Source organism: Colletotrichum graminicola (genome assembly GCF_000149035.1).
Source record: "Colletotrichum graminicola M1.001 genomic scaffold supercont1.87, whole genome shotgun sequence".
NCBI lineage: Eukaryota > Fungi > Ascomycota > Sordariomycetes > Glomerellales > Glomerellaceae > Colletotrichum > Colletotrichum graminicola.
In genome coordinates this window covers 26,791-42,848 of record NW_007361091.1, presented here as the reverse complement: position 1 = coordinate 42,848, position 16,058 = coordinate 26,791, and the positions used below count along the sequence as shown (strand labels likewise).

At 52.2% G+C, this 16,058-nt stretch overlaps 6 protein-coding genes across 6 annotated transcripts; 1 reads left to right on the top strand and 5 right to left on the bottom strand.

Annotated features, from left to right (window-relative positions):
- Positions 1-787: 787 nt before the first annotated feature.
- GLRG_11433 (aminotransferase class I and II) lies at positions 788-2,324 on the bottom strand (the record flags this gene model as incomplete). The annotated part of the gene is made up of 3 exons (XM_008102117.1): positions 788-1,240; positions 1,293-1,435; positions 1,493-2,324. The coding sequence occupies 3 exons, from the start codon at positions 2,322-2,324 to the stop codon at positions 788-790; spliced, it is 1,428 nt and encodes a 475-aa protein (XP_008100308.1).
- Positions 2,325-2,990: 666 nt separating this feature from the next.
- On the bottom strand, positions 2,991-3,670 carry GLRG_11432 (uncharacterized protein; the record flags this gene model as incomplete). Its single annotated transcript, XM_008102116.1, has 3 exons — positions 2,991-3,452; positions 3,519-3,560; positions 3,617-3,670. The coding sequence occupies 3 exons, from the start codon at positions 3,668-3,670 to the stop codon at positions 2,991-2,993; spliced, it is 558 nt and encodes a 185-aa protein (XP_008100307.1).
- A 508-nt stretch (positions 3,671-4,178) lies between these two features.
- Positions 4,179-7,728, top strand: GLRG_11431 (cytochrome P450; the record flags this gene model as incomplete). Its single annotated transcript, XM_008102115.1, has 6 exons — positions 4,179-4,317; positions 4,370-4,450; positions 4,503-4,782; positions 4,844-5,711; positions 5,778-6,276; positions 6,332-7,728. The coding sequence occupies 6 exons, from the start codon at positions 4,179-4,181 to the stop codon at positions 7,726-7,728; spliced, it is 3,264 nt and encodes a 1,087-aa protein (XP_008100306.1).
- Positions 7,729-9,639: 1,911 nt separating this feature from the next.
- On the bottom strand, positions 9,640-10,535 carry GLRG_11430 (uncharacterized protein; the record flags this gene model as incomplete). The annotated part of the gene is made up of 2 exons (XM_008102114.1): positions 9,640-9,685; positions 10,015-10,535. 2 exons carry the CDS (start codon positions 10,533-10,535, stop codon positions 9,640-9,642), a joined length of 567 nt encoding a protein of 188 aa, XP_008100305.1.
- Positions 10,536-12,107: 1,572 nt separating this feature from the next.
- GLRG_11429 (uncharacterized protein) lies at positions 12,108-12,536 on the bottom strand (the record flags this gene model as incomplete). The annotated part of the gene is made up of 1 exon (XM_008102113.1): positions 12,108-12,536. The coding sequence occupies one exon, from the start codon at positions 12,534-12,536 to the stop codon at positions 12,108-12,110; it is 429 nt and encodes a 142-aa protein (XP_008100304.1).
- An 856-nt stretch (positions 12,537-13,392) lies between these two features.
- On the bottom strand, positions 13,393-15,780 carry GLRG_11428 (aminotransferase class I and II; the record flags this gene model as incomplete). Its single annotated transcript, XM_008102112.1, has 1 exon — positions 13,393-15,780. The coding sequence occupies one exon, from the start codon at positions 15,778-15,780 to the stop codon at positions 13,393-13,395; it is 2,388 nt and encodes a 795-aa protein (XP_008100303.1).
- Between the last annotated feature and the right edge of the window lie 278 nt (positions 15,781-16,058).

The window sequence follows — 16,058 nt, the reverse complement described above, 5'->3', positions numbered from 1 at the left end:
GACGCAGAGTATTCTGAATTAAAACGTACTGCTCCGGTGATGGAGTTGGAGATTGCCGATGAAGACGGTTTGCGCAAGCCAATATACTTACTTAAGTCATATACGCAGAGAAAGCGGAGGAGAAAACGGTGCTGATTAAACTCCGTTATCATGAGTATGTTGCTTCGACCCACGTGATGAGGCGTCTCATGGTCAAGAAATATCATTTAACAAGTTATCAGCCTGCTGCAATCGATTCCTCTCAGTCACTGGAAGTGTCCCTTGGCATCAACGTGCTACATACGGACAAAAGCCCCGTCCCAGGAGGGAATGCAACTTGATAGTAGTTAGGCGCCGAAAGGGGGCTCATATGACACTTTGATTTTAAGTTTGCACATTATTGTGGCTTTTACATTGTTGCTATTGCTAAAACACAACGGGAGAGCAAGCTCAAAGCACAAATGTTTCTATTTATAACCAACCAGACAACAAATTAAAGTGTAATAGCAACGTGACATGTATGTAGGCGTCAAATAATAGAGATACTGTTGTATAGCGGCTATTCTAGACCGTTGCCTTCAACAACTATCTCATAAGGCATCTCCGTAAGATGGAACGAAGCTTTAAGTTTAGCGCAAAGAGAGAGAAAAACCAACTGCGCCGAGTCTCATCACCACGCTCAGAGATCCCCACAACTCAAATACAAATCAAGGCCACTCGAGTTAATCACCACAAGGGAGTGAAAATGCCCACCCCAGTTCAAATTCTGCGGTTCGAATACGTATAATGCCGACATTTAAGACGCCGATTAACACTCGACAGAGTACTGGTCAAAACGTGGTGTCAAAGAGGTGATCTTGTAGACCTGCTGAGCAGCGGTGGGAAGGGCTCCCTCCTTGCCAGTTTTCTTGATTTCAAGCATCTCCGTTGCCCATTCGCAGATTGCATTGGCCAGGCCTACTACCTGATCATCCGTGATGCTGGCATGAAACGCGATGCGAACGCGGTTGGTGCCCTTCGGCACTGCTGGCGGGTCAACGGGGAAGGCCCAGAATCGTAGCAGCTGCAGGTGGATCGAGAGAAAATAGTTATGGCGCGGCTGCGTAAGCACAGCAACGATGTGGGACAGTATCGACTGCGACTCCCACTCGTCCGCTAGCGGTATATCGATGATGCCGGCATCTCTCACTTCCTTGTAGTATGAGTTGCTCGTGATGCTCTTGTAGAAGAGGCGTATATGCGCGTTGAGGCGCTTTCGAGCCTGTCAATGTGATTAGATAACAGGCTTTCCTTTAGAATATGAATAAACCCACAAGCTCTGTTTCTCCCGTTTTGAGTAGCCGGTAAGCTGCTTTAATGGCAGCCAAGGTGGGAAACGAAGCAGCCGTCGTGAAGCAAATCGGCCGAGCGTGGTTGACTAGCATCGTCCTCACAGTATCATTGCAGAGAATGGCAGCTAGGTGTAAAAGTCAACCAAAGGCCCGCATTTAAGATAGGGACTTATCAAACCTACCACCAGATGCCCCCAAAGCCTTAGAAAAGGTATGGAGGCGGATCGCGACGGCCTTTTGAAGGCCAAGCGCGGAGACAAGACCAGCTCCTTTTTCACCAATGACCCCAGTGGCATGTGCCTCATCGACAATGAACTGGAAGTTGCCATGCGGCAATACCTCCTTAGCAGCCTCGATCATGTCCCCCAGCGGGCAGATATCGCCGTCCATACTGTAGACGGTCTCCACGGCGACGAGTACGCTGCGCTGCCCGCGCTGGATGAGCGGATGTGCCTCGAGCACCATCTCCATGGAATCGCGGAAGGAGTCGACATCGTTGTGTCGAAACGATTTCTTGATCTCGGTCATGCAACGAGACATACCTTCGTGCGCGCTCGCGTGTACCAACTCGTCGTAAACGATAGCGTCGCCGGGGCGCGGAATTGACGAGAAGATAGCGCTGTTGCCCTCGAACCCTGAGTTCACGATAAGACCGCGCTCCGCGCCGTGGAACTCAGCAATCTCGGCTTCCAGCTCCTCAAAATAATCGTTGTTGCCATCCAGGAGGCGCGAGCCCGTGCTGCCGACGGGAAAGTTTGGGAAGCGACCTAGCTCTTCAAGAAAAGCCTCACGCAACTGTCCGGACGTGGCCAGGGATAGGAAGTCATTGGAGGAGAAGTCGATGTTGTCTTTGCGCTTGCGCAGGGTGATGAGGTTATGCTGGCTGCGCCGAAGGTCGAGAGCCTCTTCAAGGTTGCGGTAGAAGGTGCCTTTTGTTTTGGGTGCTCTCAACTCCTGAGCCTGATTCCATTCGGCAATCTGTGAGAAGACTGACTCGTCTGCCGTTGCGTTCATCTTGCTTATGCACGTCGAAGCCAAGGGTGTCAGGAAAGGTCTGCTTTGCACGCTGGCTTGCTGTTCAGGACAGTAACAAGGAGATGGTGTACCTAAACGATGGCTTTATACTGCTTGCTCAACTAATTGTACTGTCATGAACTGTCTGTAATCAAGCGTGTCCCGACGTTTTGAGTTCGGTGTCGGGAATCCGTGGCCGGGCTCCGGAATCCACGACAATCACTGGGCACTGATGGACAGGGGGGGGGGGGGGGGGGGGGGGGGGAGGACAGAATGCCGGTCTAACACCGAGTGTGAAGGATATACGTCAGATATCTCGGTTTTGAACATGCCTTCACTAGATGTTGATAGTCAAGGCTGCTGGTTCAAGTCAGGCTCACATGACGAAAGACTTTTCAAGTGGCAGCATCTGGCTCGGGTATGGAAAGAAATACTATCTTATCGAGTCGCAGTCTAAGCACTTACTTTGTAAATTGAGTCCCAATATTCATGGATATGATAGACTAAAGGTTTTCCAAGAAGGCAGATTAACATTTGTACATGAAGATGGTTTCTCGTGTTGAAGTATCACTGGTAATCTATACGCGTCTATCACACTTGAGGTCTCCTTCGTGAAATTCGCCGTCGGTCATTCAAGCTAACTACTTCATGTCGGCATTGCTTAGCTCATCCACAATAGTCATATACCAGGCGCGCTTTGACGCTCTTCCCGCTCTTCTCGGTGATGCTAGACTGAGTGAAGCGTCTTTCTCCGCCGATATTTTCTACGGCCCAAGTTGTCAAAGTCGACCAACCACCCCTCTTGCTGGTGCTAAACTCTTCAATAACCTCTTCAACACCGCCATCGCGGAGCCTCTTTGCCAATTCCTTGTCCCGGCCCTCTTCGATAGGGACGAACTTGACCATGGTCACGAGGGCTCCAAATGCCTGCGTTTTCTGGTCGCGTTCAACACCGTCCAGCAGGTAGATGTCCTCGCTCTTGAAATTTCCCGGGGTCACTATCTGCTCTTGGCACAACTGGTAGATCACTGAGGCACCAGGTTCTGGAGATGCCAGGCTGTTCTGCGTGATGGTCAGGCTTATGCCCCCAGACGTCAGGACTTTTCGGGTGATCCAGCTAAGACCTTGCTGGTAACGATGCGATTGTTAACAAAAAAGGTTCTGCCACCCAGATATCTATTGTCGAAGACTAACCGCTCCTAGAGTCTCTGACAGGTCGTCTGATAAGGATCTGTTCTAGGTCTATGGATCAGCCCCTAGAGGGAGAGAACAGTGGGTGTTGGTCAGCATACCACAGTCCAGGTTCCATTGAGGTCGCGAATGGTTTTAGAGTCGGGAGCCGTCATTTTTTATTCAAGTCCCTTGATTATGAAGGAAAAGAAAACTTGCAATGTTGAATAATTGTGCACCCACCACGAGCACTGATTTCGTGTTCGACTTATAAGGAATTTGTGTTGTGGCGCTGGGCTTATTGAAAACGGAGATGCGAATATTGACAAGCGGCACTAGCAGGTCCAGAGTACTAGGAAATTCCAACAGAATAACAATTTCATCACGTTCCCGGCAAGCTTTTCGCTTACTGACAGTCTTGCTGGCTGTTGTTTTCGCATACCGGATCCCGGCCTTCAATCCTTCCCGAGCCGGGGTCCGGATTCCGTCCTCCGGTCCGGCTATGACAGGCATGGCTCATATGCCGATCTATCTTTCATGGCTCATCCGTCGAACGTTTATCGAACGAGAAAGTTTTCCCGTATGCTGTCTTTGTTTCGCTCTTATAACATGAGTTTCCATGATGCCCGTCTAACATCTACATGTATGTTGCGGTCTACTACGAATGAGTTGGTCTAAATCACAATGGATTGCCCTTCAAAGCCTTCTACACGTCACTCACCCCAAGTCTCGTGGCTCCAATGGATCACTCAATTCATATGGAAGGCCAACAAGGGCTACGAAGAAATGCTCGACGGCATTGTCCCTATTCCCGGGCCACCGCGTAAGAGGCCTAGTATTACCGTGCCATGAGTTTTCGCGCTGAAGAGAATTAGCGGTGCCTCTAATCGGCAGTGTCTTCGATGTTGACATAAACGACACTTTGAAGTCTGTCATTGAACTGATGAAAGTTTACGGTCAGCGACTCGCAGCCAATTCAAACAAGTGCATGGCTCACGAAGAGAATAGGACCAATCATTCAACTATACACCGGCTCGCAGCGGGAGATAATCGTCGGTTCGCAGGAGTTGGCGAATGAACTGAGCGACGAGAGTCGCTTCTGCAAGGTTGTTTACGGAGCCCTCCATCATCTGAGAGACGCAGGCGGAGATGGGCTGTTCACAGCTCAACACGGTAACCATGAGTGGGGGGTCGCACACCGCATTCTGCTCCCAAACTTCAGTCCAATTAAGGTCCACGAGATGTTTGACGGCATGACCGATATCATAGAGCAGTTGGCTCTCAAATGGCAAGCATCGAGTCTGCTCCACCGAGCCCTTGCAAACAAAAAACACTAACATTGGCGACAGGGCACGGCACGGTCCTGATGCCGCCATCGATGTAGTCGACGACTTCACTCGACTCACAGTAGATACAATCACTCTCTGCGCCATGGGATACAGACTTAACAGCTTCTACCTCAATGACGACATGCATCTGTACGTGAAGAGTCTTTCCAAGGTTCTCATTGAATCGGACAAGAAGGCGCAATTTCCTGCCGTCATCAACAAGTTACGCTACAAGGCAGATGCCGAATACAGAGCCAACATCCAAGCTATGGCTGACATTTGCCGCGATATCATACGGAAAAGGCGAGCCGCCGGGCCAGGGCAAGGTTCAAAGCTCCTATTGGATCTCATGATTCAAGGCGTTGACCCAAAGACGGGTGACAGGCTCAGCGAGGACGCCATCATGTGGAATCTGCACACGTTCCTCATTGCCGGCCACGACACCACGTCGGGGCTCTTGTCATTTGCTTTTTACTTTTTACTGAAGGACCCTAGTGCGATGCGTAAGGCCCGAGAAGAGGTCGACGCAGTCCTCGCCGAGGGCGAGGTGATGACGGTGAAGCATCTCCAAAAGCTGCGGTATCTCGATGCCGTCCTGAAGGAGACCATCCGCATGCACGCACCCGCACCGGGCTTCCACGTCAGGCCGCTGAAAGACGGAGAGGTGCTCGGTGGCAAGTACGTCGTCAACAAATCGGACCCCATCGTCATCGTCCTCCACCAGCTGCACAGGGATCCCGCAGTCTGGGGCGAGGACGCGGACGAGTTTAGGCCCGAGCGGATGGAGCGTGACAAGTTCAGTAATCTGCCGCCCAACGCGTGGAAGCCTTTCGGTAACGGTGCGAGGTCCTGCATAGGAAGGGCTTTTGCTTGGCAGGAGGCTCTGATGGTGCGTGTGTGCCGGAACAAACAGTTTTTCTCTCTTACATGTTCTCTCACTGACGTGGTAAGCCAGGTCATGGCAACGCTGCTCCAACACTTTGACTTTGAAATGGATGATCCAAGTTACACGCTCAAGGTTGAGCAGACCTTGACGATCAAGCCGGAAGGCTTCAAGATGAGAGCTCGGCTGCGTCACGACAAAAAGCCGGGGGATCTGTTCCGACACGAGACTGTTTCAGCAACCCGAAAAAACACGACTCCTGGAGGCCGAAACACCAAGATTGACGCTATCTCAGGCCACCCCATGACTATCCTATATGGTTCCAACACAGGCACGGGCGAGGCACTAGCTCGTTGGCTGGCCGAAGGCGCAAGCGCGGCTGGGTTTAAGGCAGATACTGTCGTGGAAATGAACGCGGCCAAGGACAAGCTGCCTAAGGATCAGCCAATTATCATAATTGCGGCCTCGTACAATGGACATCCATCCGATAATGCAGATGAATTCATCGATTGGCTGGGACAACTGCCCTCGGGGGCCCTTGAGGGCGTTGGATTTTGCGTCTTTGGCCTCGGTATGGTTCCGGGTTTACGAGCTCTCTTGGTTATGCCCCGCTGATTGAGACATAGGTCACCACGATTGGCCAGCCACGCATAACAGAGTGCCTAAGATGGTCGATGAGCTAATGTACAAAGCCGGAGCTTCGAGATTGATAGAAGCCGAATACGCCGACATGGCAACGGCAGACCTGTTCCCGGACGCCGAAAGATGGTCTACGGAGCGCTTATGGCCAGCATTGGGAGAAAAGTATAGCGTGAAGCCGGCGTACGTGCAAGACATGAATCTCAAGCTCACGCTGGGTGGCCCAGCAAGACTGGCGACTCGACCGGGCTTCTTTCAAGCCATGGTGACAGAGACTCGCCCGCTCTCGGAGCCAGGCGTGCCACAGAAGCACCATCTGACACTCAGGCTGCCATCCAATATTGGCTATCTGACCGGTGATCGACTTCAGGTGCTGCCCAAGAACAGCTCCAGTCTAGTGAATCGCGCACTGTCTCGGTTCCGACTCGATCACGACGCGGTGATTACCATCAGCAGCTCAAGGCCGTCGGGCCTGCCCGTGGACACGCCCATCTCGGCAGCTGATCTACTTGGCATGTACGTCGAGCTTGGCCAGCCGGCCAGCCAGAGAAACGTGCGGGCCCTGGCCGACACAGTACCCGTCACCGAGGAAGCGACGAGAAGCCGTCTTATGGAGATGTCGTCCGAAGACCGCTACGAAGGCGAGATCCGCGCTAAGCACGTTTCCGTTCTGGATCTCCTAGATAGTTACCCTTGCGTAGAGTTGCCTCTCGCAAAGTTCCTGACCATGGTGCCGCAGATGCGTCCGCGGACGTACTCGCTATCGTCTTCTCCAACTCGCCTTCCAGGGCACGGAGACCTGACACTGAGCATCTCCCAGGGCGGCCTTGCGACTGGCTACCTAATGTCGGTCCATGCCGGCCAGTTCGTGCATGTGTCGCACTACCCGGCACCGCGAGAGTTTCGCCCTCCCGAGGACCCGTCGATGACACCCATCATCATGGTGGCAGCGGGAGCCGGGCTGGCGCCCTTCCGCGGCTTCGTCCAGGAGCGGGCCGCCGCCAGCTCCCCGCTCGCTCCGGCTCTTCTATTCTACGGCTGTCGTGGTGCTTCCCTCGACGATATGTACCGCGACGAGTTTGATGACTTTGAGCGTGCCGGGGTCGTAGAGGTTCACCGCGCGTTTAGCCGTGACCCAGGGGCTCCATGCAAGTATGTAATGGATAGTCTTTGTAAATGTCAAGACACGTTGACAAGGCTATGGGATGCCGGCGCTGTCGTCTACGTTTGTGGCACTAAGAGAATGTCTGATGCGGTGTTTAGGGTCATGGGACCCATCCTGTTCGAGGCTGATAAGAAGGCTGCAAGGACTGGCTGTGATTCAGTGGACGATTGGGAGCAGAAGCTACCGAGGGGGAGATTTGTTCGCGAGATCTTTAACTAGTTGGTTTAGTACACCGGCCGGTGTACTCGCATAGACACTGGATGAGGTCCCAAGTCTTGTGGACGTTGACCACGAAGTGAGCTTTCTATTAAGAGCGCATCCGATACATAGACAAACATTCAGAGGGTAATAGCACCACCTAAAAAGTGAAGAAGTTGGTGAATGGGATATGATGATTTGAATGAAATTGAGATGCAACAAGATGAACAGCATCGTCATGTGGCTTGGGAATTTGAGACTCAGTGTTTCTGGTTTATTACACACTGACCGGTAATGTGTCCCTGATGACTAAAGCCATTGGACTGGCTACGGTGACCTATTGCTGAGGTACAAACCCAACCATACGATGCACAGTTGGGCAAGTGCACCATCACATACCGCGGAGAACAACTACAGACAGCTTGGTCTTAGGCCGAGGAGAGTTCCCACTCAGAAAAATATGAAATGCAGCTAGATAACGTTCCAACGCCGGCTACTGGTGCGACCCGATATTGTCTATAGTTATGGCGTGATGACCGGTAACACAGGCACTCGCGCCGACGCAGCTAATGGAAGCGGCCACAGTACTTGCCCATATGCCGGCCAAGTTGGCTCCAACGAGCTCACGCCATCACGACAGAACAATCTGACCGAATGCCACAGCAAAAATTACAGTCGTATAGAACATAAAGAGCGGCACATAACGCCAAAGACCAGCAACACTATGAGCCTAGATAGGGGGTAGTTACGTAGCAGATACATGGTGGAAAGAGACTTCAATCCTGTCATCAGTGAAGGGCAAACCGCAATGTTATATAGCTTATTAGTGACCTTTTTGTCTCTAAAACAAATGACTTGAAGAATATGTTAAGTAGTATCTTAGACAATAGGAGGACTAGGTAAGAGGATAGAGTCTGAATTGGTTTCTTAGACGTCTAGCACCAGCATCCAAGGATCACGCAAACACTGTTCCACCCTAAATCTCTTCGCTGTGTCAATCAGCAGCATCGAGTCTATAAGGTCAATAGCTAGATCTCCTACTGAATCCCACCATGGGGATGGGTAGTCGAAGCGTCCTGACTTGATCTGCTGTCCTAAGGTGTGTGGATAGTCTTGGCTGTAGAGCTCATCTGAGAATGGGGGAAACCCGCATAGGCAAATATAGAGCACCACCCCAGCAGACCAAACGTCGACCGGATAGCTGTATCGTCTCTCACTTTGAATCACAAGTATCTTAGGGGCAACATCTGTAGAAACCGTTTAGCTATATCTGGAGATCTCAAGCGGTGGGGAGACGTAAAGGAGCTTACAGCTTGGAGTTCCACAGAGGACGTTGTCTATCTGATCTGGCCGGCTTGAAAGATTCACCGCAAGGTTGAAGTCCCCAAGTTTGGTACTATTCCCACCTTGCATGAGAATGTTCTCAGGTTTAATGTCTCGATGAATCCATCCTTCGTTTTGCTGAGGAACGTCTTATTTTCAGCAAATAGGCCACATGTAGTAGGCAGAGAGGTAACAACTGTACTTACAATGTATTCTAAAGCAGAAAACAGCTGACGAAAAATACCTCGTGTTTCCTTTTCGGTTAGCTTCTTGTTTGTAGCCACAAAGCTAAAGAGGTCTCCCTCCTGCGCAAGCTCCAAAACCAGGCAAAGCTGATCCATGGTATCTGACACCAGAACTTCAACAAGATTTGCCAGATGGGGATTCCTCAAGCTGGACAGGGCTTGGATTTCTTGCAGTAGGCCCCCAGTCTCTGTAAGGGTGGTATTGGTCTTGGCGGTAAATATTTTAACCGCATACCAAACGCCTGTCGTTCTTCTAACGCAGGAAAATACTTCCGCCGAGCTTCCTTTACCTAATCTTTCTGTAACGTCGTACCTTCTATGGAACCCCCTTTCGTATGGAAGCCCATCAAGTTCGAGACCGAAACTACTTCCGAACTCCGCCATCCCAGTAGTTGGTGCCTCTTCTAGTTCTGCAATCTGGGCAAGCTGCTGCGGGGCTGCAAAGGGCCCACGTGGAATCCCAGCATCCACCACAGCCCCATGATCGCCTCCAAAAGATGATAATCTGCTAACAAGAGTCGAAAATCCCTTTCTTGAAGCTTGCAGTGTCGCCCTTCTCCCAGCACAGTTCAGTGGCAGGATGGCCCCTGAGTGCAAGAGAAGATTCGCGATGGCCTCTTGCCCGCTCAGGGCTGCCAGACTCAAAGCCGTCTCTCCCCAGCTGGTTTGTATCGTAACGTCAGCGCCTGATTCTACCAGCAGCTGCACTGTCTTGATATTGCCACTGGAAACTGCTGACATAAGGAGAGACCAGCCTGCCGTGCCCGTGACCGTGTTTACGTTGGCACCTCCATCGATCAAGGCTTTTACTGCAGATGACTTGCCAGCGAGAGTTGCAACAACGATTGCGGTTTCGCCGGCTATATCAGTAGCAGCGACGTCAGCCCCGAGCCGTATCAGTGCCTTGATGTTCTCCTCGTGCCCGAGGCGAGCTGACTTGATGAGCGCGGTTTCCCTGTCGCTGCCACAGCCTTCTACGCCTTCTCCTTGCCCCACGAGTCTTTCTAATACGATGGGTATTTTGGATGAAGCCGCGAGGACTATCGCAGGGACATATTTCGGGAACTCGTTGCTCCAATATGCGTATCTGTAACGAGGGAGGCTCCAGACCTGACTTGCTACGTTGATGGCAGCTTTGTTTGACAAAAAGCGGTTGACATATCCCCAGAAATCCTCGACTTGAGACTCTTGGAGGTCAGCTCCCCAGTATTTTGCCGCGTAGTCCAGAAATGGGAAGTTGTCCAACCGCTCAGCCATCATGCTGTCTGATAAGGCGGGCCCTTCATGAAAGTTGAGAAGCTGCAGGTATTCCAGGCTGATTCTGGCGAGCTCCAGTCGCGGCTTATCCAGATGTTTTCCGAACGTGCGGCTGAGACAGTCTTGGGCCGTATAATGAACCAGGCTGACTGTCTTGGAGGTGCTGTCAACTACGATAAAGCTACCGCAAACACCGGTGACGATATCCTCGGGTGGCAGGTCCTCATCTTCAAGGAAGATCATCTCCTCGTTTTCATATTCATCACGGGTACGCAAATGGATAGCATACATATGCTGGAGCTCATTAACACCCAGCGGTCGTCGGGCACAGAGGATCCATAAAATGACTGTCTCGGCTAGTTCAACATCTTCTTCCGCCTGGGTACGGATTCTCTCAAGTGCTTGCTCATATGTTGCGTCGAGCGTCTTGGGCAAGATTGAAAGCGAAGAGCGAACATCTCGGCGCGTGAGCTTGCGGGAGAGAAAGTCCAAGTTGAGCGTCGCCAGAAGGAATCTTGAAGACAGAAATCAGCAGCTGCTTCGTTTACGAGATCAAACTGAGATTGTTACCTGCATTCCTTGAACACTCTCGGCGATGCTTGTGATGATGTCGTCCTACAGCTTCGGATCAGCACGGACGTGCTTCGCCAGTCTGGGATGCTTCGGAATTTTCCTTTCCAAATATAGCCGTACGTCCTCATCCTTAGCCTTGATGTCTATACGTGCGGCGTCTTTGAAGAAGCCCTCAAAGTTTGTCGAGGTACGTGAGGTGAGTAGAAGACGCACATTATCACCCAGCCCCTGAAGAACACTGACCAGTTCTAGGGCCACCATGTCCGAAGACGCGCATTCGTCAAGAGCATCTATAACGACAAAAATTTTGTCGCGCGATGAGAAGAGCTTAGTGAAGACTCGGGAAAGTTGTTTGATCATGAGACGAGTTCCTTTCTGGGCGTGCTTTGTGTAAAGCGACCTGACCTCTTCAGGCAGGTTTGGATGGCTTGTCCTCTGAAGAATGTGTTCCAAAGACTGGAAACTATTGCCGATTGAGTCTGAGACTCGCGGTGATTGTAATCGCAGTATACATATGCCACAAGATCGTTGGAACAATCAAGTTGATCCTCGAGAGCTTTATAACCAAGGACCTAGTTTCATTAGCAATCAATTGTTCGACAAGACGTCACTCATTTGTCAACATACGCCAGTCGAGTTTTCCCGGCACCAGCTATGCTTTATGTCAGAAAGAAGCCACATTGAGGTGTATCGGAGTGGTCTGTGTCATACGTATGCCGGGACACCATAACATATTGACGTCCCCCGAAAGCCAGTCACAGTATTCCTTAGCTTCAAGGAACCATGTGCCGGTGCCTGGCTGGACACTCTGCAATACGTCGGCTTGCTTGGCCCGGAAGGAAGTTGAGCTGATCCAACAGAGAATCTTATCCGCCTCTTGAATTCTGCCTTCCAGGCCCAGGTCCTCGAGCTGCCTGCTGACCTGGTGAACCTTTTCGTTTGTGAGGTTCGAGATCGTCCTGGACATGTCAGCCGCTTCAAAGGGCCTCTGGGAGCTGTGCCTTACAATAGATCGTTCTGTAGAACAAGCGTGAAATGAGACTTGAGTCTCTCCATCGCCCCAAACAGCTCCAAAGCATCCTTCTTCTCAAACGGCCACTTGAAGGGTTGTGCAAGCCTGCGGAACCCAGCTTGGGGTGCTAACTTTGACACAATCTCTTCCATTGTAACCTTCATCCTTTCCAGAGGTCCGTCGGGGCCTGATAAGTATGCCATCGCTGCAGGGTTGAGGCCATCTTCGTTCTCGGGTTCTCTCTGCTCTTCGACACGGTCATGGATCATCTCCAACAGACATGTCAGGCTGCGCAACTCATCTCGCATCTTCGTTCGCTCTTTGCCGCCATCATTTACATCCTTGAGATAGATGGTCGCCTGGGCAGTTACTTGAATCAAGGCTATCAGGCCGGTGGCAATACTAAGGGGGTCGGTCATGGTTAGTGATTCAGTCTGACCCTGCGGTCAGATGGGCCTACTAAGCTATTATCACAGCCTAAGACTGTTGTGGCAGCAACTCTGAAAAGAATTAAGGGCAACGTTGTTGGTTGTTTCTAAGATCTTTGAAATCAGGCTGAGGCATACCTGATCTTGCCGCTATAATAATGCCTCATGCGAGGGTGTCCATAATTATACAATTTCTAATTGGTTCAATATCTTAAGGGGTCATAAGACTAGTCACGTAATAGGGCGTCGAGAGGACATGGGCATGTATCATCTATCATATGTTACAGCTAAGGTCCTTATTAGTTATTTAACTTCTTACTTTTTCAGTTTCTAAGATGCCTATCTATCCGGAGTTATTTGACAAATTACGCAATATTGTTTCTTTTCTAGCCATCTAAGAAAGGGCGCCTATCTAAAAGAGTTAATAACTAGAGTATACACCTTGAAGTTATCAAATGTGTTGTACATGCTTTAGGGCAGCCTCTTGACGTTGGTCTAAGCAGACCCACCTCACTAATACAAAACGGCTCTTAGTGCTTAGCAGTAGTTATACCTAGTAACGTAACACATACAGCACTCGGTATGCTGGTGCAGGGTAGAGCTTATAAGTAACTGGCCGGAGCTAATGCTGGCATATAAGCAGGATAGTGACTGACAATATTTCAATGATAATAAGGCTGCTACTAATCGTTCTACGAAGTACCTCTACAATTATTTCAAAAGTATCTATACCCTGCCGTTCTATTTCTAAAGGCTTACACCTCTGACATCTATAATATTCTTAGGTATAGCCAGTTCGTCAGACTGAATACCCCAAGGCACACCTTTCTAATATATATCTCTTCTTCTAATACACAGTACTTTCTTTGCTCAGAGTGCTCTCCAATGCAGCGGCTATTATACCCATCACAAAAGGCGGTACTGAAGTTGTATACATGTAACCGCGGCTCGTGTACCGCAGCTCCCTGATTAGATTCTCTGGCCCAGTAAGGTATCCCACCTCCACGTCGGCGGAGGCGCAAATACCAAAGAGCAGGGCGTGCATGCGCTCATCCCGAGGAACAACCTCGTCGATGCGTACGAGGTCCGGCCGGGATGTCGCCGCTGGTACCCTGGCGTCACGCACAAGCACAGTGATTGACGTCTTGCCTCCGACGCACCGGGCAACCCGGCTGAGGGACGCACGCACGAGCTCGGCTGCCGGCGTCGACCCGGCCAGCTCCACGTAAATAGTGAGGCAGGTCTGCCCAGTCCCAGCTTCGATCGCGCAGTGGGCTAGGTCCTTGAGATCGGCGTAGCGGACCACGCGCAGTCGGCCTTCTCCCTTTGCACTCGGCGGGATCAGCAAGAGCCCGTCCTCGACGAGGTGGCTTTCCGGGTGTGCGGGGAAGAGCATGACATGTCTCTTTGCACCGAGCAAAGGACGCGCCAACGCGGCGATAGTGGATGCGAGCGAGACGTCCGCATCTTGAAAGGTCATTGTGGCTTCGCTGCCGACAGCCGCAGAAATGAGGCTCTCGACGGCCACGTGTGAGGGAAAGGTGCCCGCTATCCAACGCGAGCCGCCCGACGCGAGGCCGTAACGCCGGCGAGCGGCATGGCCGGCCGTTGTCAGGGGGCAGGGCCTCTTCTGGGGTTGCAGTTGCGACTGCTGGATGACGAGGGTCTTGATTGATTCCAATACACCGCGCCCTTCCTCCTCACTTTTGTCCGCGTTCTCGTTATCCCCGGGCATTCCCAGCCTCGCTGGAGCAAACTTGGCCGCCTGGCGTCTGACAGACCGAGTCGCTACTCCCGTCGCCCTAGCGACGTCGACAATGGTGCATACCAGTCTCTCGACATCTTCGGCATCAAAGTCGGCCGAGAGGTTGACGCGCACGCGACTCTCCCAGAACGGTACGGCCGGCGTGGTCACGGGGCTGGCCAGCACGCCGCGGCGACGGAGCTCGTACGAGAAGCGCGCAGAGGTGCTGGAGCGACCCGTCCAGACGGGAAGGATGGGTGTGGCGTCTTCGCCGCCGCCGTAAACGAAAACACCCTGCCGGGACAGCTCTCGGCGGCAGAAGCCGGCCGTGGCGGCGAGACGGGCAAGGTTACGGCGCACCAGGCTGGGCTGTCGGATGAGCCAGAGAGCTTGAGCGAGTGTGGCCGTCGACACGGGCTGCGGCGGCATGTCGGCGAAGCATGACGCGAACTCTTGTCTGCCTGCGATGCAGCCGCCGATTCCGCCGATAGCCTTGGAAAGCGTGCAGGTGCGAATGTCTACAGGATCCTGGTCGCACATCGTTCCACGGTCCTTGGCAAGTTCGAAACAGCCCCGGCCGGACTGTCCCAGGGATAGAAAGGAGTGCGCCTCGTCGCAGTACAGGACGAAGCCGTACGCCTCCTTGAGTCTGGCGAGCGCCGGCAGTGGTGGCACGTCTCCCTCCATGCTGTAGAGGCCCTCGACCACGACCAGCTTGACCGAGGCTTTGCTCTCACGAAGCATGTCCTCGAGCAGTGAGGCATCGTTGTGCGGGAACCTACGAAGGGTCACACCACCCAGCCGGCCGATGGCGAGGTAGACGCCCGTGAAGATTGAGTTGTGGCAATGACTATCGCAAAAGACGGCAACAGTGCCGCCGCGCTCACGGAGCAGGGCGAGGAGCCTCGGCAGGGCCAGGTAGTTTGATCCGTAGCCCGTTGTCGTCGGGATGCAAAAGTCGGCCGACCAGAAGGTGGCGAGCTCTGCACGAACCGTGTCGTACATCGGTCCCGAGCGGAGCGTCACTGGGAGGTTGTCCAGACAGAGACTGTGAATGGCCTCGGATATTTCGTTGACGAGGTAGGAGCCTGCGTAGTTGTGCGAGGCCCCGTTGATACAGCTCTTCATGGTCCTGCCATACGAGTCCAGGACGGAGACGCGGCCAATGGATGGGCCAAGGAGGATGCGGGTATTCATTCCCCACCAGAGGAACATAGGCTCGATATAGTGAGAGTTGAAGAGGCCTTGGGCCGAGAGGGGACCGAACATGTGACCCGACCATGATGAAGAGGATGAGGATTGTTTGTCCCTCAGGACTCGTACTAGAGGAGCTGAGAGGAAAAGGACTTGGAGGCGCGTCAGACTCAGGTAGAAGAACTCGGCAAGCTTGCCGACCTGGCTGACTTCGGGAATTTGGGGTTCTTTGGTCTCGTCTTCATCTGGGTCTGACGGGTCAGATGAGATCGTCCTCTGAAGCTGACGGTATGCCATGATAACTTTGCATGCCAGGCCGTGTAGCGACCAACTCTTCTGTGTCAACTAAGGTAGAAGGTGTGTATAATGCGGCGAGAATGCTGTTTAGATCCGGCAGAGAAAGGATCGTGTCTTTATCATTCTGCGACCTCATAAAATCCCTGGTCTCCAATGGTTATGCCCTTGCTGTACCCATCGTAACAGTTTGGCGAAATGACCGGAGCGCCAGACCGACAATCTCGTTAGATGGACCAAATGAATTGGATTCAACAAGATGTTACATCAGATTCGGCCTG